This window comes from Urocitellus parryii, chromosome 12 (genome assembly GCF_045843805.1).
Source record: "Urocitellus parryii isolate mUroPar1 chromosome 12, mUroPar1.hap1, whole genome shotgun sequence".
In the NCBI taxonomy this organism is placed as follows: domain Eukaryota; kingdom Metazoa; phylum Chordata; class Mammalia; order Rodentia; family Sciuridae; genus Urocitellus; species Urocitellus parryii.
Window position 1 is genome coordinate 3,469,720 of NC_135542.1, and position 19,288 is coordinate 3,489,007.

Below are 19,288 nucleotides of genomic sequence, written 5' to 3' on the forward strand. Positions count from 1 at the left end.
AAGTTTTCAGCAGACCTTCATGGAGAAGGGCACCCCTGGATGCCCACTCCCTCTCCTCACAGGCATTCAAACAAAATGGCGGCCCATGGTTGCCGTGGACAGAGTCATGCTGGGTGACATACAGGGACAGAAGGGGCCAAGTAGAGGCCAAGTAGAGCTGTGCTCTGTGTCATAGGTTGATACCCATATTCTAGAAAGGATCAGAGAGTAAACATTTTAGGATTTGTGGGCCGACTGCTCAACTCTGCCTTTGAAGCGTAAGTGCTGCTGATTACATAAATAAATGATCATGGCTGCATACCAATAAAACTTTATTTAAAAAAAAAAAGGTGGCAGCAGGATTTAGATAACGCATCCTAATTTATCAGTCTTTGCCTGCTGTAGATGAGCAGACCAAACCAAACTGGACACCCAAGACATCACTGCTAGGTGAGTTAGACATGCTTCTGGGTTAATATGGCAGCACTCAAGGATTTTATGAATGAGGATTGCTTCCACGGCATCATTTCCGTTTCAGAGGCAACACTCAATTTCGTTTGCAGGTTTCATGTCAAGTGCTCATTACTCACTGTGGGCCAGTAGACTCCATATGCTGTTTTCCCTATTCCCTGCTATTTCCAAGTTTTTGAACACACACCAAATGGTATTGCCGTATGGCTGTGGCTCGCCTTGGCATTCAGGTGATCCCTGGGTGGTCCTAAATGATTTTAAGTTTGGGCTGTGAACACAAAGTAGTTCATACAAAAAGACTATGTTGCCCTTCTTCCCCAGGCTTGATGGGGGAATAAATGTGTAAAGGACTTGGGTGACACCATCAGACCCCTGATCTATAAGGGGCATTTACCTGTGTTTTTAATTCATTTGCCTACCTCCTCCCAAGTCTGTGTTCATTTCCACCTGGGAAAAAAGAAAGCTGAAAAAACAGATGGGCCTCTGTTAAGAACAGCAGCTGAGGGTCAGAGCACACACAGCTGACCTGCCTGCCCTTTCCGGGCTGACTGCGGGTGGCCGGCACAACACACTGCCCTTCCACACGGCCTTTCAGGTTACAGCTTGGTAAATTTCATAGCTCACATCAAGCATTTTGGGGCTCAGCCTGAAATCACAGGAGCTGAAACTTTGGAGATTTGGAGAATCCAAGCCCCTAATATTTTATTCTCCTAAATCCAAGGCTCCTCATAGTTTACGCTCAGCTTATTATTTTTTTCTTCTGAGTATGAAGGATGGCACCCAGGGACACCCTACTCCTGAGCTACATCTCCAGCCCTTTTTACTCTTTATTTTGAGATAGGGTCTTGCTAAATAGCCCAAGCTGGCCTCAAGCTTGCTGTTCACGTGCTTAGCCACCTGTGACGCTGTGTGTCGACATCACATGTACAACTCCTGGAGATGGTTCCCAAAGAGGGTATGAAGACCCAACAGCCTCCTCTCCTGGAGGCCACAAAACTTCCTTACGTCTGCTCTCTCCTGCAGTCAAAACGTTTCTAAGAAGCAGGAAGAAACCAGAGCCCAGAGATGGCCTTAGGTGACACCTGGCTGCCACCAGTCTCATGGGTCTGTTTGAGCGCAGGATCCTATGGGCTCCCAACCCTGCTGCAGTCTGACTGTGACCTGGCTCGGCCACAGGCAGCAGGCCACAAATGGAGTTCTCAAACCATTCTATCTTTCCGACAGAAGGGAAACTTTTAAAAAGGTAAAGCTCAGAAATACCTCAGTCTTTTTTTCCCCCTCCCCTGAGAAATGACACAGAATCGTGCCTCTGGTCACTTCTGCCTTTTGTAGTCAGACTTCCTGGAATCCTTGGCTGCCACTGACCCCCCAGAGCAGGCCAGCCCTGTGGCCTCAGTCCTGGTGCTGGTCCTGGTCCTGCTGCCATCTCAGCAGCTATGACTTTCCAGATGGCTTGCTCACCTGTCTGAACTCCAGAGGCTGCCATGGGCCCAGGGCCACTCAAAGCCAGGCAGAGGACACCTCTGGGCTGGAAGGAACCTTCAGTCACAGCGTGGGCCCAGGAGAGAGGGAAGAGGTCAGAGGTCAAACCCTCTGGGTGCTCGGAGGGACCCTACTGCACACACACACATGCCCAGGACGGCCTCTCCTGTCTGTCCATCCACTGTCAGTCATGGGCATCGGAGGATGGGACTTTGGGGTGCTTGCCTCGCTACCTGGCACCACGCTGGCACCTGGAGCACAACCAGGGCTCGGTATGTCTGGACAGTGCATGAATGGGCCAAGGACCAAGGATGGGAAGAAGTGGACACTGTCGACAGCAAGACCCTCACTCAGGCCATGCAGAGCATTGTCAGCTTCGTGGTCAGATATATCTCCATTGTCCCTCCTGGGTGTCCGTGCTGGAGATGGACAGTAAGTGACCATGACCCGCCTTCAGGGCTAGGTTACAAACACCTGTATCTCAGGAGGAGAAGGGTAGAGCACAAAGTACACAAGGCTCCATCACACAGGGCTGGGGCACGCCTAGCGAGGACAAAGGCCTTGCTGTGAATGGGGGAAGGAGATGCACAGGCCCTGGGGACTCAGTGGTCCCCGGGAAGGGAAAACAATCAGGAGCCCACAGTAGCCAGGCCAGGTCAGAGGCCAGCAGTAAAAGGTCTGTAAGAGGGTGCAGGTCCCAGGTCCTGGAGCCAGTGTAGGCTGTGCCAGTGACTCAAGGGGAGATGGGAACCATGGAGAATCCTGAGTAGAGGCACCTACCATATGACGCCACCTTGAAGTCACCCCATCCACCCAAGGAGAACAGGCTGAGGCGCCTGCAGGGAGCAGTGCTGGGGCAGGGCCGGGCTTCCTGGCTCATCCAGGGAGAAGCTCCTGTTCTGCAGGCAGGGGACATATTCTAACAAAGCTTCAGATTTAGTTCAAGCTTCACCTGCAAAGACTTCCTTAAACCCTGCCTGATGTCAAAAGAGGCAGCCCGGCTGGGTGTCCAGCAGCTGCCACCAGGCTGCCTCGTCCACTCCCACTGTCCCTCTCCCCTCATTCCCCTGAGCTGGGCAGTCAGAAAAAACACTTCCTTCCTGGGAGGCACAGCAGGCACAAGGAGGAAGCTATGGGATGACTGCTGAGTCGGGAAGGAGGACTCCCCCTGGTAAGGAGCACGGGGCCCTTTGAGTGTCCTGGTAACGGTTCATTAGGGATGGCACCCAGGGACACCTGAGCTACATCCCCAGCCCTTTTTACTTTTTGAGATAGGGTCTTGCTGAATTGCCCAAGCTGGCCTCAAGCTTGCTGTTCTCCTGCTCAGCTGCCTGAGTCAATAGGATTCCAGGCATGTGCCACCACACGTGGCCCCGATGACTTTTTCAGGGTACTAAAGCCAAAGTGAGAGGTGTCATGGTTTGGATATGAGGTAGCCCCCCCAGATCTCATGTTGGATAATATAAGAATGTTGAGAGGTGAGATGATTAGATTTAGAGACCTGTGACATAAGATGTGGATTAATCCATCTGATGGATTAATCATCTGAATGGACTACTGGGTGGTAATGGTAGACAGATGGAGTGTGGCTGGGGGAGGTACATTATTGGAGGCATGTCTTTGGGGATTATATTTTGTCCCTCACTCCTCTCTTGCTGTCTGTTTCCTACCTGCAGTCTCCTTCGCCATACCTTTCCGCCATGAGGTTCTGCCTTACCCCAAGGCCCAGAGCAATGCAGTAAGCTGACCAGAGACTCAAATCTCATGAGCCCAACAAACTTTTCCTCTTCTCGGTTGTTTTTTTTTTTCAGTATTTTGGTCACAGTGATGAAAAGCTGTGACACAGGGTGCTCAGGAGGGAGGAGAGAGTGGTTAGTAAGCCCCGCTCTTCTTGGGGCTCATCTCGCTTTGAGTCATGGAAAAAGCAGAAGGCAAAAATTCTTGCGTCTTTCCAGCCTGGAAAGCATCCCAATTCCCACTTAGGAGGAAGCAGGGATGACAGAGTGGTCCAGAGGCCGGCCCAGTTGGCTGGTTCTGCTGGCCATGGAGCAATGGTGCCAAGATAAGGGGCTGGCCCATTTCACACCCTGAGCAAACCTCTCCAAGACTCGGCCACCAGGAAAGTAAGAGGGCAGCAGAGCAGCCCTGGAAATCCTCAGCTGTGGATGCAGTATGTGTCTTAAGAAGACATTTATGTTCTGTGAGTAAGTTATAGGCACAACCACAACTTTTCCTGAACCAGGAAGAAAATATTCATGGGAAAACCTATTTGAGCTCTGTTTTTCCAATGCCTTTGCTCCCCTAAACCCAATATCAACTCCATTTTATAGTGAAAAAGAGCTTCAAGGACTAAGGAAATGCCCCCAAAGTCACTATACGAGAAGAGTGATTTGAACTTACATCTGACTTGAGAACCCAAACTGTGTCTGCATTTGAGTTTTGCCCGTCTGCGTTTATCCCCTGGGTCCGAGAACATCATCTGGGATTCATGCTGGATTGGCTTACAAAGGAGAGAGCTCTACTTTCTGTTGTTGTTGTTGTTGTTACTGGGGATTGAACCCAGGGGGCAGGTAACCACTGAGCCACATCCCAGTCTGTTTTTTTATTTTTTGAGACAGAGTCTCAATAAATTGCTGAGGTTGGCTTTGAACTTGTGATCCTTCTGCCTCTGCCTCCTCTGGAGCTGCTGGGAGTACCGGGTGTGCTATCATGCCTGACATGCCTCTATGCTTTTGATACATGGTGATGAAACACTCAGGGGATGACTTTAAGGAGGTCACATGGGAGGAGCTTATGGAGACACCAACAGTGTTTGTCAAATTTGTCAACCTAAAGCATCCTTTTGGCCCTGTGGGTTGGGAGTAGGCAAGGGAATGAGAGGTGAAGGCCCCCAATGCAGCTCTCTCCTCACATGGCAACACTGTGCGGAGTTGGGGTGACCTGGCAAGCCTAGGACCCTCTGTAGTCAGGTGCAGAAGTGGTTCTGTGAGTGGCCAGGCCCTGCCTTTGAGGATTCCTGGATATCGCAGAGGATATACATAAGGCGGGCCAAGCCCTTCAGAGCCACAGTCCCCTAATGATGCTGACATCCTTGTGAACAGAGAGTTACATAGTAGGGGCTCAAGAAACATTTATTAAAAGGAAATAAGAGACTGGGATTCAACTGCCAAATACAAATGGCATTCACCTTGCCCTCTGTAGGCCAAGCCCGAAGCTCAGCTCAGCTCTTAGGTCGTGCATCACTGACCCCATAGACTGGGCACTGGTGTACTGACATGAAGTCAAGCCACTTTGGACCAGCAAGGTTAAGTGTCTTCCTAAAGCCACCAGAGCACATCCCTGGGTCGCCATCCTCACAGGTGCCTCTCCACGAAGCCCAGCCCCGCTGTGGACCCAGAGGGAACAGGAGAAGAAGAGCTGCGGGCAGCACTCCTGAGCCCTGTGGGCAGGACCTGCCCTTGGTCTTTGTGTCTACACAAGCCCAGCTTTGTGGAATGGGACTACTGAGAAGTCATAAAATGTGCTTTTCCTATCTGCTTTACAAAAGGTAATTATTCATTCTCTTCTTAAATAAAACAAAGACTGGTTTTAGAACGACTTTAATGAATGCCATTTTAACAGGACTATTCAGCATTGAAGGTAAAAAATCTACCTTTGATTCACCTGCTTCAAGATTCTTTAAGTGCCTCCAATGGAACACAATGATGTGCTTTAGAGGACAGTCGGCACCATTTTACAGACCCCCCCTGTGCCTACAGAGGCCAGAAAGGAACATATCCAAAGGACAAACTGGTCTCTGGAGGGAAACCGGCTGGCACTAGCCAGAGAAGCTGAAGGACGGGTGCTCGGGGTCACGTGGAGTGTGAGTAAGTGGGGGTCAGTGACCATGTGGGTCTCGGCGCTGTTCCAGGCCCTGCCAGTGAACAGGGCCAGCTGCCCCCACTGTAGGGAAACCTCAGGAGACTCTGGCACAACAGGAAGCAGAGATCAAGTCGAGGAGCAGTCCTGAGGAGCTGCCCTGTCTTTCAGAGCCTGGATAGGGGGACATTTAGAACTGAGAGGTGCCCGTGGAGCAGGACGGTTATTAAGGTTGCTGTCCCCTCTCCCACATTTCACTCTGTGGGGATCACAGGACTACAGTGAGGGTGGAAAAAAGGGCATGTGGAGCATGGTGGGAGGCGGGTGTCGGAGCATGAATATCTCTGAGAATCGCATCCAGGGGTCTCTGATTGTCCATAGGAACCCATGAGATTCAAGAAAACTCAGTCCCTGTAGGAACTGTCATTGCCTCCAAGTGACAGGAAAGCCCAGACCCTCTCACAGCTGGCACCTGTCTCCTCCACCTCAAGGTCACCTTTGAAGAGGCCCTGCATGACAATGCTTGCCTTGGGGACAGACTGCAGCTCACACAGCTGTGCACCCCAAACATGCTGAGCACAGCTGTAAGGTGTCCCTGAGGACTGATGTGAAGTCTCCCTTGAAGTTCTGAATGGACTCTTGGGGAATTTGGGACTCTCTGGGAATCATGGGGAATTTGGAGAACCTCACTACATGCTTCCAGGCATGATCCAGCCCAGCTCATCATCCTCTGAAGTTGGCGTTTGCACATTTAATTCTCTTGACTTGCCTGAGGCCTGGGTTTCCCCAGCTCAAGACTTCAGGCTCCGGAGTGTGCAGGGAGCCTGCCTGTCCTTGGACACAGCACAGTGCGCAGCATGGAACCAGGTCCTGCAGGTTTTTGTAGAATAAGTGGGCAAACGTCCCTTTGACTTTTTGTCCACGGGGCTCTGGTCTTTACCTGGAGGCGAGTGTCCTGGCCAGAGGCCCCCAGAATGGAAAAGGCTGTGGCAACGGTAGGCAAGGCAGACATGTGCTTCTACGGGGACAAACTGGACCAGCCTGGAAGCTCCCAGACTCTGAAGCTGTTCACAGTGAGTTCTCCTGACCCAGAATTTCCTCCTAGGAAGCCCTGGGAGGAGGGCCTTGACCTTGGTGGTTTCTGTCATTGGAGCCAGCTCAGCCTGAAACAGTTCTGGTGCCTATCTTCTTAGCAAGGCCATCACTGGATACTACGAGGTCACAAGTGACATCACAGAGGATCAGCAGCCCCCAGGGTCCTCTGAGGACTGATTCTCCAGAGTCCACTGGGCAGAGAAGCAAGCAAGGTACCTTGGGAAGCCTGCCACTCAGAGAGAAAGAGAAAGAAAGAAAGAGAGAGAGAAGGGGGGTGCTGCTGGCTTCCTGGGAAGTGGCACCAGCCACATGACAATGGGAATTAGCATCTGAACACCTTGATGAAAGAAAGGAAGAAAGAGTTGGATTCCCTGAATGAAAAATAGATTATTCACTGTCAGGACGAACAATAGAACAAGACATAAATAGCAGCCGGGCAAGGACATGCCAATTTTGCTCAAAAAAAAAAAAAAAAAAAAAAATGGTGTGCATGGCACTTCTGTAGCCCTCCCTGGAGCGGCGGTGCCACAGCTATGTTCTGCACCAGCAGATGGGGCGGTGGGAAGGAGGGAGAATCACAGTGGCCGCCAGGAATTGGGAAGAATAGGGGCCTCAAAGAGAAAGGCAGAATTAGAGCTCTGGTATGTACCACTGGGGAGGGCAGCGGTGTGCAGTGGGGGAAGAACAGGCAGACAGAACAAGACAAGGAGAGAGGAGAGAGCACCAGAGAACAAGGACCCCCTGGGAACCCTGGGGAGGGGTAAGGATAAACTGTGTGGTCAGGCACTGGGAGTAGATAACCAATCAACAGGAGCTCCAAGGCAGCCGAAACCAGGTCCTCTGCACAACTCCATGGGCAAATATATTTTCTGGCCCTGACTATTTCAAACAGTTTCCCCTGCCCAGCCCGGCCTGCCTGCGGGATGGGCTATGAGGCCCTGCTTGGGCGTCAGCTATCGCATCCCAGTGAGCTGCCCCGGGTCTGTGCAGCAGTCTCTCTGATACCCCACGTATCCTCGACACTCATTTCCCTGCACTGGAATTAAAATCTTGACTTGGGGCAGCAGGAGTCCTGCTCCTGTGCCAGCTGTGGGTGGACCCAGGGTCTGCTGGTGCCATCTCATATCATTCAACAGAAACTCCATGAAGCAGATGCAGCCAGTGCTGGTCCTTGAGGAGGCACAGAGCAGGAGGCTGCATCCTGTATCCTGGGCCCCAGGGAGGAGCCAGGGTTCAAACTCGGCTGTCAGCGGGGCTCTCCTTACCTTGGTGAAGGTCAGACAGTCCTTGTCTTGGTCTCTGTCCTTCATCTCGAAATCATAAAGTGCCTTGCCCTGGGGCGGGGCCTGTGGCAGGGGCCGGACACACTGGACGTAGCTGGCTGGCAGGAAGCCGTGCGTGCCATGCAGCTCCCCGTGGTACCAGTTCTCATCCACCTTGCGCCGCAGGATGATGATGTCCCCCTTGTTGAACTTGAGGTCCCCGGGTTCTTTCCCCTCGTAGCTGTACAGGGCCTTGCCACAGGGCAGCTGGGACAGGTTCTGGAAGCAGAAGATCACGCGTGGTTACTCGAAACGGCCCTTCCTGATGTGGGGGGCCTGCAGGGGCAGCCTGGGATTCTGAGGGGCTTTTCTGAGTCTTGGGGATGTTGAGAACACGCTGCAAGTGGAAAATACTTCAGAGGTACAGACAGCCTGTCACAGGAGCACACAAGCACACAGTGAGACCAGAGGGTCCTGGTCAGGGGAGTCCCCCTCTAAATGGTACCCTGAGGATCAGGCATGATCTCTGATCTTCTACAAAGACCAACTCACTTGCACTGAAAGGTTCTGAAGGAAGCAGTCAATTACCCCCCTCTACAGGAGAGGAATCTGAGGCACCAGGACAGAGGGTAACTTGCCCAGGACCCGCCCTTAGGAGTGGTCGGTAGATTGGAGCTGGGTGGTCGGGGCTCCAGAATGCTCCTAGTCATTACTCTGTGCAGAACCTTTCCCCACTGGGTCCTGTTTTTCAGGGAATTTTGTCTAAAAGCTACCAGATTTCCTACAAGTATGACCCAACAGAACTTTCTTTCCCTAGCTCACTGACCCCTCACAGCAAATCCGGACACGTGCAGGGCGGTGGCCTTGAGCAGGCCAGTCCACACTGCAGCAATCACGCCACACCGGCCTCGCCAGGACTCCACCAGCAGCATGTGCTCAACCTCTCCCAGCGAGACACATCCTGGCAGGCTGAGGAGCTTGGAGGCCACTCCCAGGTCCTTGGTCCCCTGTCGCACGCAGACCAACACCCCCAGGGATGTACGCAGCTTTTTGCTGTATACAGTAGCCTGTCTGTTCCAAAACTATGATTTCCTATCTTCTTACCATCAGGAGAAGGTCCCTGCCTTTCCTGTCAAAATCTGCCCAACCTCTCCAAAAAGGATCTGCCATCTTTGGTGATCAAAGAATGACCAGCCTTAAAAATGCATTGGGAACAGAATTCTTTCCAATCTTCTGTTCTCCAGCAACGTGAGGTCCATCAAACAACCCTAAGGCTTGATCTGATGTTTTTGGGCACTTCCTGGGCTCCTCTAATTGGCCCTGTTCTGTAAAGAGACCAGTTGGCTGCTTGAGTTTCTCTTCCATTTCCTTCTGGGTGGCCAACACCTGCTCGACGGAGTGAGCTTTGCCCAGGGTCCATTCTGTGCCAAAGGAAAGCCAGAGGAAAGCCTTACCATTGTCCCTGTGTCTATACCCAGTGATTTTCCTACCAGAAGCTGCATTTTCTCACCAGGTCTGCCTGTGCCAAGGGTTTCTGTAGTATTCGAATCAATCAATACCAGCACAAAAGCCCGAAGCAGCAGGACATCAAAAACTCTTTGTAGAGGACTTAATAGCACATTGCAACTCCATCATTCTACATTTATGTCTCAGAATGGTCAGGCGACAGCAGTTAAGAGACCCGCTGGCAGGCTGACAAACAGCCACCACTACCCAATTAAATAGCAACACCAGAGGATTTTTGATTACAGAACTCAAAGGGGGGGGGAGGGAATCGGTTTGTGTCCAATAATACTCATTCTGGATAGCTTTGTAATGTCCGCACAATAGATGGTAAGAGGCCCTGGTTTCAGAGAGCGGAGGCAGAGGGGCGATTTGCCATCCACGCAGAGAAGACTGGAAGAGGCTGTTGGCTGTGGGCCACCAGGAGAATTTCACGGCCACATAAGGGCCAGCGGCCCTGGCCCAGGGATTCTCAAGTCAGGGACAACTTTGTCTGGAGACATTTTTGGTTGTTACAGTGTAGATGCTATTGGCATCTAAGGAGTACAGGCTAGGGATGCTGCTGCACATCCTTCAATCAGGACATTTCCCAACAACACAGAATCACCCGGCCCAGGACCTCAAAAGGTTGAGAAACCGTGGCCCCACCTGTAGGTTAAATTAAAAAAAAAAAAAAGTACTTTTTTTTGTTGTTGTTGTTCTATTTCAATTGCGTCTACCTGTATTTTAAATATTAGATACAGGCCTGGGGATGTGGCCCATGGTGGAGTGCTTGCCTAGTGTGTGTGCCAGGCCCCAGGTCCAAGCCCCACCTTTTCAGGACATGGGAGTATCTTCACCACTGACCACATGGAGACACTTAGATTTCATTCAGTGAGATTTTAAAGAAACCCATTTTTAAGAAAAAAGCCTAAGCTTGAAAACCAGCCCCCACCAGGTGCACAGAAAAGGCTTGACCCCACGGCTCATCTCCTCTCCATGGCAGAGCCACAGCCCCAGCGGCTGGCTGGGACTGATCACAGTGGCGGGCAGGACAAGCCAGACCTGACCTTTGCACTCGGGTTCTGCCTCCTCCTGCGTCTCTCTCATGCAGTGGAACACAGGCACCTCCCTGAATTGCCCCCTGCATCAAGGGGATTCCGGGTATCCATTCTGGACTCCCCATCCCCAGCTTTCTCTAGTCAGTTGACATGGAAACCACTTGCCAGCACCGCTCACCCCCGTGATGTACGGCTGTGGCCCTGACTCATACAGTGTGGCCAGGAGGGCTGAGGTGCAGGGACAGGGAAACTGTCGCCTCAACCTGACTGTGGAATCTGCACCCAGCTGCTAAGCGAGGAGTCATCCTTGTGTTCATTCCTCCTCAAAACCTGTTAGCTCTACTGCTGTCTGCCTTCCACTCCCGATTGCCCTATCCCTTCTCGGCTCCCATGGAAACCAAACCCCTGCCACCCACTGTGTGTTGGTTGCCAAGCACGTGAGGAGCCCACCCCCCACTGCTTACCAGCCTACAGTGGCTCTCGGCATCCCTCAGGGGGGCCGCACTCCTCGGCATGGTGCCTGAGCACCCCACCCCTGAGCTGGCCCTGGGTCACCATTCCAGCCTCAGTGGGCAGCAGCCCCTTTCTCTCAAGGAGGATGGGCTTCTGGGAACTGGGGGCTTTCCAGACAGAGCTCCATGCTACCTCGTGTCCTGTCCCAGACCTTCAGCACTCAGGTGGGCTCCTTAGGCCCGGGGGCCTCTGGTCCACTGTACTGACCGTTTTTTAACAGGGGCCCTGGCTCAGGGCTGTCCTTTGTCTACCCTGACGAGCAGAACCTGCGAGTGTCCCGGCATGGTATCAGTTCCAGGGAATCAGGTTCGCCTTGAGTCAGGCCTGAATGGGGGACAGGGAGTGGGGAAAGTTAGGAAGGTGTGACCCAGGACCCCAGCAAGCCAAGGGACTACACCGAGATTCAGGGGAACGCATTTGGCCCTGGCTCCAACTGGTGAAGCCGCTCCTCTGGTGCCCCCAGCAGGTCAGGCTGGGCAGCCAGGGGACCATGCATGCCCTGAACACAGCTCCATGGGTGGTTCAGACTTTAGCCGACCCCACGGTGGGAGCACCAGTTGCAAGCAAAGGAACCTCAAGGAGCTGTGTGTCGTCATGCACCTGTGCCTCGTGGCTCCTGCTGGTGGGCACAGAGGAGAAGAAAGCCGTAGGGAAGGACAGGGGCCAGGGGAGCATGGGGGGAGAGAGGCACAGGGCAAGCCTTGCTCACCCTCTGGACTGCCCAGACAGCATCGGACAGAGCAAAACTGAAAGGGCAATAAGCCTTTTAAAGATGACGAGACCTATTTCTTAGGGAAAGATATATGTCAGAAATGATCTGAGAGGTGGTTAATGCAGGGGGCAGAAGAGCCAGGAACCAGTTCCCTGTGTCAAAAAAGAACGCTCAGAAATGGTAACGCGAGGCCTCTCCACAGTCTTTCATCTTCAAAGCCTTTTAGAAGATTAATTAGTCCATGGAAGGCCCAGAGGCAGGTGAATTCTACTGGGGGGGAGAGAATTCTGCAAAGTTCACTGTGACAACCTGGAAACTTGAGATTTACAGCCCCCCCCCCCACCACCATGACCCAGCCTGAGAGGGCAAGCAGGCTGCTGTGCGCCCATGTCCTTTGGACCACAGATGTGTTCAGAGAAGGGATCGGGGCGTTCCCCTCTGGAGGGATTGTGTTCAAACATTGCCAGGAAGGCGCCATTATGCGGGCTCAAGACATTAAAGAAAAGATACGAAAGGAGAAGGGGGAAATACATCTGGGATGCCTACAGGACAATTAACACCAGCCACCCCTGTGAGGCATTAATAATAATTAAAACTTATAATGTCGATTTCACAGCTCATTACTCAGATGTGGCACACAAATCTTCCTCTGGGCTTAATGTCCTACCCCGTGGAGACAGAGTGCTCATGCATGCATGGCAGCGCATCGCCAGCTTCTATAGGATCAAACGTGGCAGCAGGCTTTGACAAATGGGTCTCCATTATGCCCTGCTGCTATAGGGGCCCTGGGGCAGGCAGGCTGCCTGCAGAGTGGTAGAGGGGTGTGACCTGGATGGGTCCCAGTCCCAGTCCTGCAGACTGCTGCGGGGGAAAGCATGGACCAAGAACTCCCCTTTTAGACCCTCAGGACTCCATCTGGCCTCGTTCATTCAGTGCCTTCTGTGTGGAGCACGAGCAACCTGTGATCAATACAGGCTCCCCGTGAACCATCAGGACAGACGGCCTGTTTCTGTTCTCTGCTGCATCCCTAACCCCTGGCCTGACATTGGTCACAGGCTCAAGAGACTGACAGGATGAATATGTGAAGGTTGTCAGAATCCAGAGGAGTCATTTCTATCAAGCCCTAATCCCATAAAATAAACAAACAAACAAAGCCAGAAGGTTATAGAGGAGAGGATCTCATGCATCTGTGCCTGATGACAAGAACTAGTCACAAAAGACTCTATCAGAACCACAACCTCCCCCCCCACCAAAAAAAAAAAAAAAAACCTCACACACACAAAAATACTTTTGCAAGGAAATCTGCCCAGCAATTGTTCAACCTGGGATTCACACCACTCTTGTGATAGATTGTTGAAGCCAAGGGCTTTTGTTTAAAAATATTTTGTGTGATCCTCCTCATTTTAACTTTGAAAACTTCTCCTGGCCTCAGCCTTCTTGCCCATGCCCATGGTCCACTGGAGCACATGTACTCCCATTCCAACACGCTGCTCTTCCCCAATCCTCACTGTTCCTTGGAGAATCTCTGTGATGATTATTTTGGTTGACAAATACAGGGACTAGCAAGCCAGGCCCCTAGGCTTAGGGCCTGGACTGAGAGAAATTTCCCATTATTCCCCCCGTGTCCTGGGACTTGGGAGCCCACGTGGGCAAATATCCCATCCTAATAGTGTCTGGGCCGAGATGCCTGGGGGGAAATGGCAGCCAATTCCTGATGAGGAGCAGGGCATCCCAGGTGCAGGGACAGGCTGAGCCATGGTATGGAGTCAGAGGTGGACACGGGTCCCTCTCACTGGTGGTCTCAGATCCGTCAGCACAGCACATGGAAGAGCGGACCAGCATTAGGGAAATTCACATGTGGCATGTTCTAGGAAGGATGAACTGGCCAAGGACTGGGAGCGCCTGGTCATAAAAAAAAAAAATGTTAAAAATTTTTAAAAAATTGCAGGGTGCATGAATGTGTCAGGGACCGCTAACGGTGGTCTTTCTCCTTCTTGTCTGTGAGAATATTCAAAGCTGAAATGGAAGTCAGACTTGCCCAGCCCAAGTTCATTCTCCAGTCCTCACCTACAGGCAGCCCTGGCCATTTGTCAACACTTCTGTCAACGTAAGTCAAAACGATCCGTGCAAATTCTGGCAGGTTGAAAAATGACATGTGCACGGGAGTTCTACCTTTGCACAGGCTGGGCGGGAGATGCGGGAGCGCGAGGGCTGGCGTTTTCCACGCAGCGACCCTACACCAAGCAAAAGCTGGTCCTTGGATGACCTTATAGAACAGAGCCCTGGACTTGACAAGAAAGAAAGGAAACTAATTTAAGCTGCCGTATTTCAGGGTTTTTCTCATTCACAGCTCAGCCTGCATCCTGCCTGATTTAGGGGGTCTCGGGCCAATTTATGATTTTTGTAGCTCATAGCATTTTTCAAGCCAAAGCATTTATTTCCTTACCACTCTTGAGGGCTATAATTTATGTATTTTTTTTTTTTTCATTTCAGAATAGAACATTTAACATGAACACTCCAGGATTTAGAAGAGGCACCGTTTTGGGCATTATCTTATTTTACAAAAATGTATTTAACAAGAGCCTCCACCATCTTCTAAGTTTATAAATTTAATTCCTGATGAATTATTTCTCTATCACCCTGCAACCAGGACAGTTTTAGCTATATTTCAAGTTTTCTCTTCCATTTTTCTCATTAAAAATTACCCCTTGTGTGGGTTGTGGCAGCACAGGCCTGTCATCTCGGCAGCTTGGGAGGCCGAGGCAGGAGGATCCTAAGTTGGAGGTCAGCCTCAGCAACTTAGTGAGAACCTGTCTTAAAAGAAAAAGGGCAGGGGATGAGCTCAGTGATAAAGTGCTTCTAGGTTTAATCCCAGCACCTCCCCAGAAATTTAGTCATCGGGCTGTGACTTTTGTTTCATTTACTTTTTTCATTCTGGAGCCTACAGGCTATCAGCACTGGTTGGAAAACTGGAGTTTGCATATTTATTTATGCCCTTTCTGCCTTGGAGACTCACACATTTTTCAAAGTCTGAGAAACTCTGGACAATGCACAATTGCTTTCTAAGCACAGACTTTCCAAAGCGGGCCAGCAGAGGACCCACCTGTGCTAGCACGGTGTCTTTAGGGTCTCTGGAGAGCTGCTACCACTTGTTACCACACGCTGACCAGATGCCTCTTCATGAGGCTTCTCGTTTCATTAGCAATCTCTCTAGTTCTGGTTCACAAAGATAATTTGTCAAAACTTGTCGGAAGTTCTCATCATGGCCAGTCCTGACGGCTGGGCTGTGGGGGCAGGAGGTGCAGGAGGCACGGTGACCCACCAACTTCCCAGCACTGAATGTGAGCCTAAGTTTCAGCCTTCTTGGCCCTGCTTCTCTGTCCCTGTCTCCCTGGGACATGCAGTGTTCTAAATGGAATGAAGAGATGTCACCAGGCAGGCTGCCACCACTGTACGCCCCATCTGCTCTCTCTTCCTCCCGGAACAAGGCAAGATGCTCACAGAAGCTGTGAACCCAACCTAAAACAAGACACGGCCTGGACTGCGGGCCGGAGATCCTGAGGGTAGGCATTGCACTCAGACCTTTCACTGAGATGAATGCAAGCGCTTCCCGAGAGTCCCCCGGGGAAGGCAAACAACCTGCCCTCTGGTCTGCCAGGAAGCCAAAGCCACTGAGCTCAGGGGCAGCCAAGGGCCTGGACACGGTGGGAACAGGAGGCTTGGCTGTGGCCTGTGGTTTCAGGGCTCCAGGGGTCTAGAGCCCAGGACAAGGTGCCTCCCAGAGCTGGGGTCTGCGCTTCCTGGCCCACCCAGCACTGTCATTCTGCTTCCTTCTCTCCCCGTGATAGGTCTCAAGCAAGAGTGTGAAAGGGCTCAAGAGCGACAGAGATTTCAGATCTGCCTCCTTTTGTCAGACCTGTTCCCAGTAGTTCCCGGACCCCTACGGGGACCCACGGGGACCCATTCCCTGCTCGCTTCTCTAACCATCTGCCCCTGTTCCCTGAAGTGCTCCCTGAGCGGCCTTGGCCAGAGCCCTGCGCCCTGGGAGGGGAGCGCTGCTTCACTTTCCTGTGCTTCATTTCATGAACCAACCCCCAAGTGCAAAGCAAGCTGTGTAACACCTAGTTCAAAGAGGGAATCAAAACTCCTTGTCTGGGCAAACATGAAATAATTGGAATTGCCTGGAAAAATATTAACCTTGGGGTCAGTGCTCCTCTCTCTGGGTCATTAACTAGTAAGAATATTTTATATCCAGAATGCCTCCTTCGGGCCCCTGGACCCACCTGACACTGCATGGAAAGGGACACAACATGGCTTGTGTGTCTAAGTGTGCACACGTGTACATGTTCACGTGTACATGTTCACGTACACACGTACACACACACACATACTCAAATAACAGGATTTGCCCAACACATATCATTTTGAAGTCATTAAAAAGGGGAAGAGGAAAAGGGCCAGTGTTAATATAGAATCAGAACTTGGCCAGCTTTGTTCTGGGGCCAGATCCATCCTGCCACCTGTCTTCATAAATCAAGCTTTAACGGGACACAGCGACACACATCTGCTAACATACTGTCTTCATGGAATAGTTGTTCAGACACCCCAGGGGCTAAGGCCCCAACACCTGCTGTCCACCTTGTCTCTATAGGGAGTATATGAATCCCAGAATAGAACCCCAAGAGGGAGCCCGAGTCCCCTTTTTGTGAATGCAATGAGTGCCATGAAAGGCCACATGTCTGGCTGTCCAAGCAGTGATTTGGGAATCAGTGGTGGCCCTGCCATGCACCTTTTGAAAAAGCACCTTTGTTCCAGGAGACTCGTTTTCTTTCCCATAGCCTGGAGATAATTAAATCTGTCCTTCCATATTCTCTAGTAATGTCAATAGAATAAAATTGATGATCTGTGACTAGTTTTTGTCTGTTAATGAAGAAGGTGCTATAAAAGCGATGATCATAGGCTGTTTGCTGAGGCAGACAGATGTTCCAGGAACCTGGATGCTGGGCCAGAGAGGGCAGGCATTTCTAAGTGTGGAAAGCAGCCAAGAATGACCTCTAACCTTGCATGGAAGTAAAGGTCAGGTGGGTGAAGTGAGGACTACACCCCCAGCACCTGCTCAATAAATGCATGGAGTGAAAGCAAAACTAGCAAGGGAATAACATGTCCTTCTTAGGTACAAAGACGACCTCTCTTAGCTTCACTAATCTGTGTGCACCTGCTGGGGCTCAAGTGGTACTCACCACCTGGTCTTCTCCCAGGCACTCGGGTGTCCTGTGTGCTGCTTCCTACATTCAGCCCTTACTGCGAGCCTGTGAGGTTGGTCTTGTATTATCAGCAGCTCACAGATAGGAAACTGAGTCACAGTGAAGTTCAGTAACTGCCCAAGCTCCAAGAGGCAGGAGTGGAACCAGATGGTCTGACCTCCAGGCCTGTGTGTCGCCTGCTAACACATTGCCTCTTAAAACTACATGACCATATGAATGTAGCTGCGTGGGTAATCCCACTGCTGCCTACGGGAGCTCTGAAGTGGAGATAATCATTGCCATTTTATAAGTGGAAAAAGCTCAGACAGGCCAGCATGTTCCACTACATCTTATAAGAGGGAACCCTATTGTGAATCTCATGTACCACTCTGCCTCCTTCTCTCTCCTTGCAGGGTGAGAGGGGCCCTGTAGTGCTCAGACAACTCTGTTTAATTTGGCAAAAAAGGGAGGTTGAATCCCTTGTCCATGAGGCCAGGTGGGTCCAAATTCACAGCTCCATCTTAGAAAAGCATAAACACTGCAATACAGTGTCAGACAATCTGGGCAGGGAGCATTTACAGAGATGGTCCACAGGACAAAGGGCTGAGTCTCGTCTCCTGAAGATGGACAGCATGCGATTTCATTACCCTCCTCAGAATGGTGTGCAATGTAAAACCTATGAATTGTTAACTTCTGGAATTTTCCACTAATAGTTTGAACTGGCTGGCTGAGGATCATTGAAATCATAAAGACTCCAAGCCACAAATTAACATTCAAAATAACAAACAGCATTAGCCATCTGTTTAAAAAAAAAAAAAAAAAAAAACAAGCCTGAATCAAAGTATACCTGATGGTTTGGGTTTACTTCATGCATAGAATGAGTTTGTATACTTTACACTAATTTTACGATTTGCAGCCCACAGAGGGTGATGCTTTGGCTGTGTGGGATCCAGACCACCCTTTGGCCTGGAATGGCAGGAACTGAGCCTAAATTCTTCACCACACTCGTTGCCGATGGGCACAATTGGATCAGGAGAGGGTCTCTTGGTGTTCAATGTCTGTGCAAATTTCCAGAGATCCTTAACTCCAGATGTTTATTTTAAAAATGCTTTGCCTGCTTTGTAGTGAAAATGAGCAAAAAAATTAGATGTCTTAGACTTATGGTGAACTTCATAAATAAGTTATTAATGCAAATACTCTCACTACAGAAAAAAAAATGCTCTTTCAAGACCCTGTAGCAGGAAGGGTGCCTGGGGCCGGCCTTACCACCCTTGAGTAGTAACTGATTATTTCCACAGCAGTTTTCAGGTTGGATGGGGCTCCCAGTGAACCCTCAGCTATGGCAGCCATGAGCATACGGGTGCATTCCTTTGTGTTCCTTAGTAAAAGAGAAACTTAATAATGACTATTTTGCTTCAAAATGTACTTGGTATGCTAGTGAGTCAATCTGGTTATTTTCTGTTTTGTCTCTGAGAAATTCTTTTTTCCAAGCCTTCAGGCTATCATTCAACTCTGGCCCCCTTTTAAAGTGAAATGGGGTCTTCGGTTGTCCTTTCTCCCGGTCCAGAAAACAAGACCTACTTTCCAGGTTGGAACTGGATTCCCTGGGTAAGGGAACTAGCCAACTTCCAAACCATTTCTGACCTTCCTAAAATGATTTTTTTTTTTCATGAAATAGTAAATGCATTCGCACTTCCTAAAATATTAAAGAGCCTAACAGGCTTGCCTGAAGTTTGAAAAATTAGGGGTAGGAATGCCCTCTCCTCTAAAACTTCCTGATGAGTCCCAGACTCTGCCAGCACTTGCACCAGTCTTCAGTTTTCAAGGACATCATGCAGCAGTATGACCCAAAGAACCCCCTACCCAGCCCCTCAGAGTTTTCTTTGTTTGTTGAATTGCTACATTAGTAAGTACTCCTTTCTCATTCATTTAGCATTTTAAATTTTCCTAAGCATTTTTCACAGGCCTTACTTAACCTTCATTCTTTCAAACAGCCACCTTAAAGTGGGAAGTGGTTTTAGCACATTTAGGCACACAGGTTCAGCCAATCGGAATGAGGACCCATCATCTGTGGGCCTCTGTCCTGGCCCTGGCAGACCGGCCCTCAACACCACACTCACAAGTTCCCAC

General features: G+C 50.6%; 1 protein-coding gene across 1 annotated transcript in view; it reads right to left on the reverse strand.

Annotated features, from left to right (window-relative positions):
* Sh3rf3 (SH3 domain containing ring finger 3) overlaps positions 1-19,288 on the reverse strand; it is a 323,625-nt gene that overhangs the window by 119,819 nt on the left and 184,518 nt on the right. Inside the window, exon 2 of the mRNA XM_026379826.2 lies at positions 8,151-8,426. Within this exon, the coding sequence (XP_026235611.2) occupies positions 8,151-8,426 (276 nt within the window). The remainder of the gene's footprint in view (positions 1-8,150; positions 8,427-19,288) is intronic.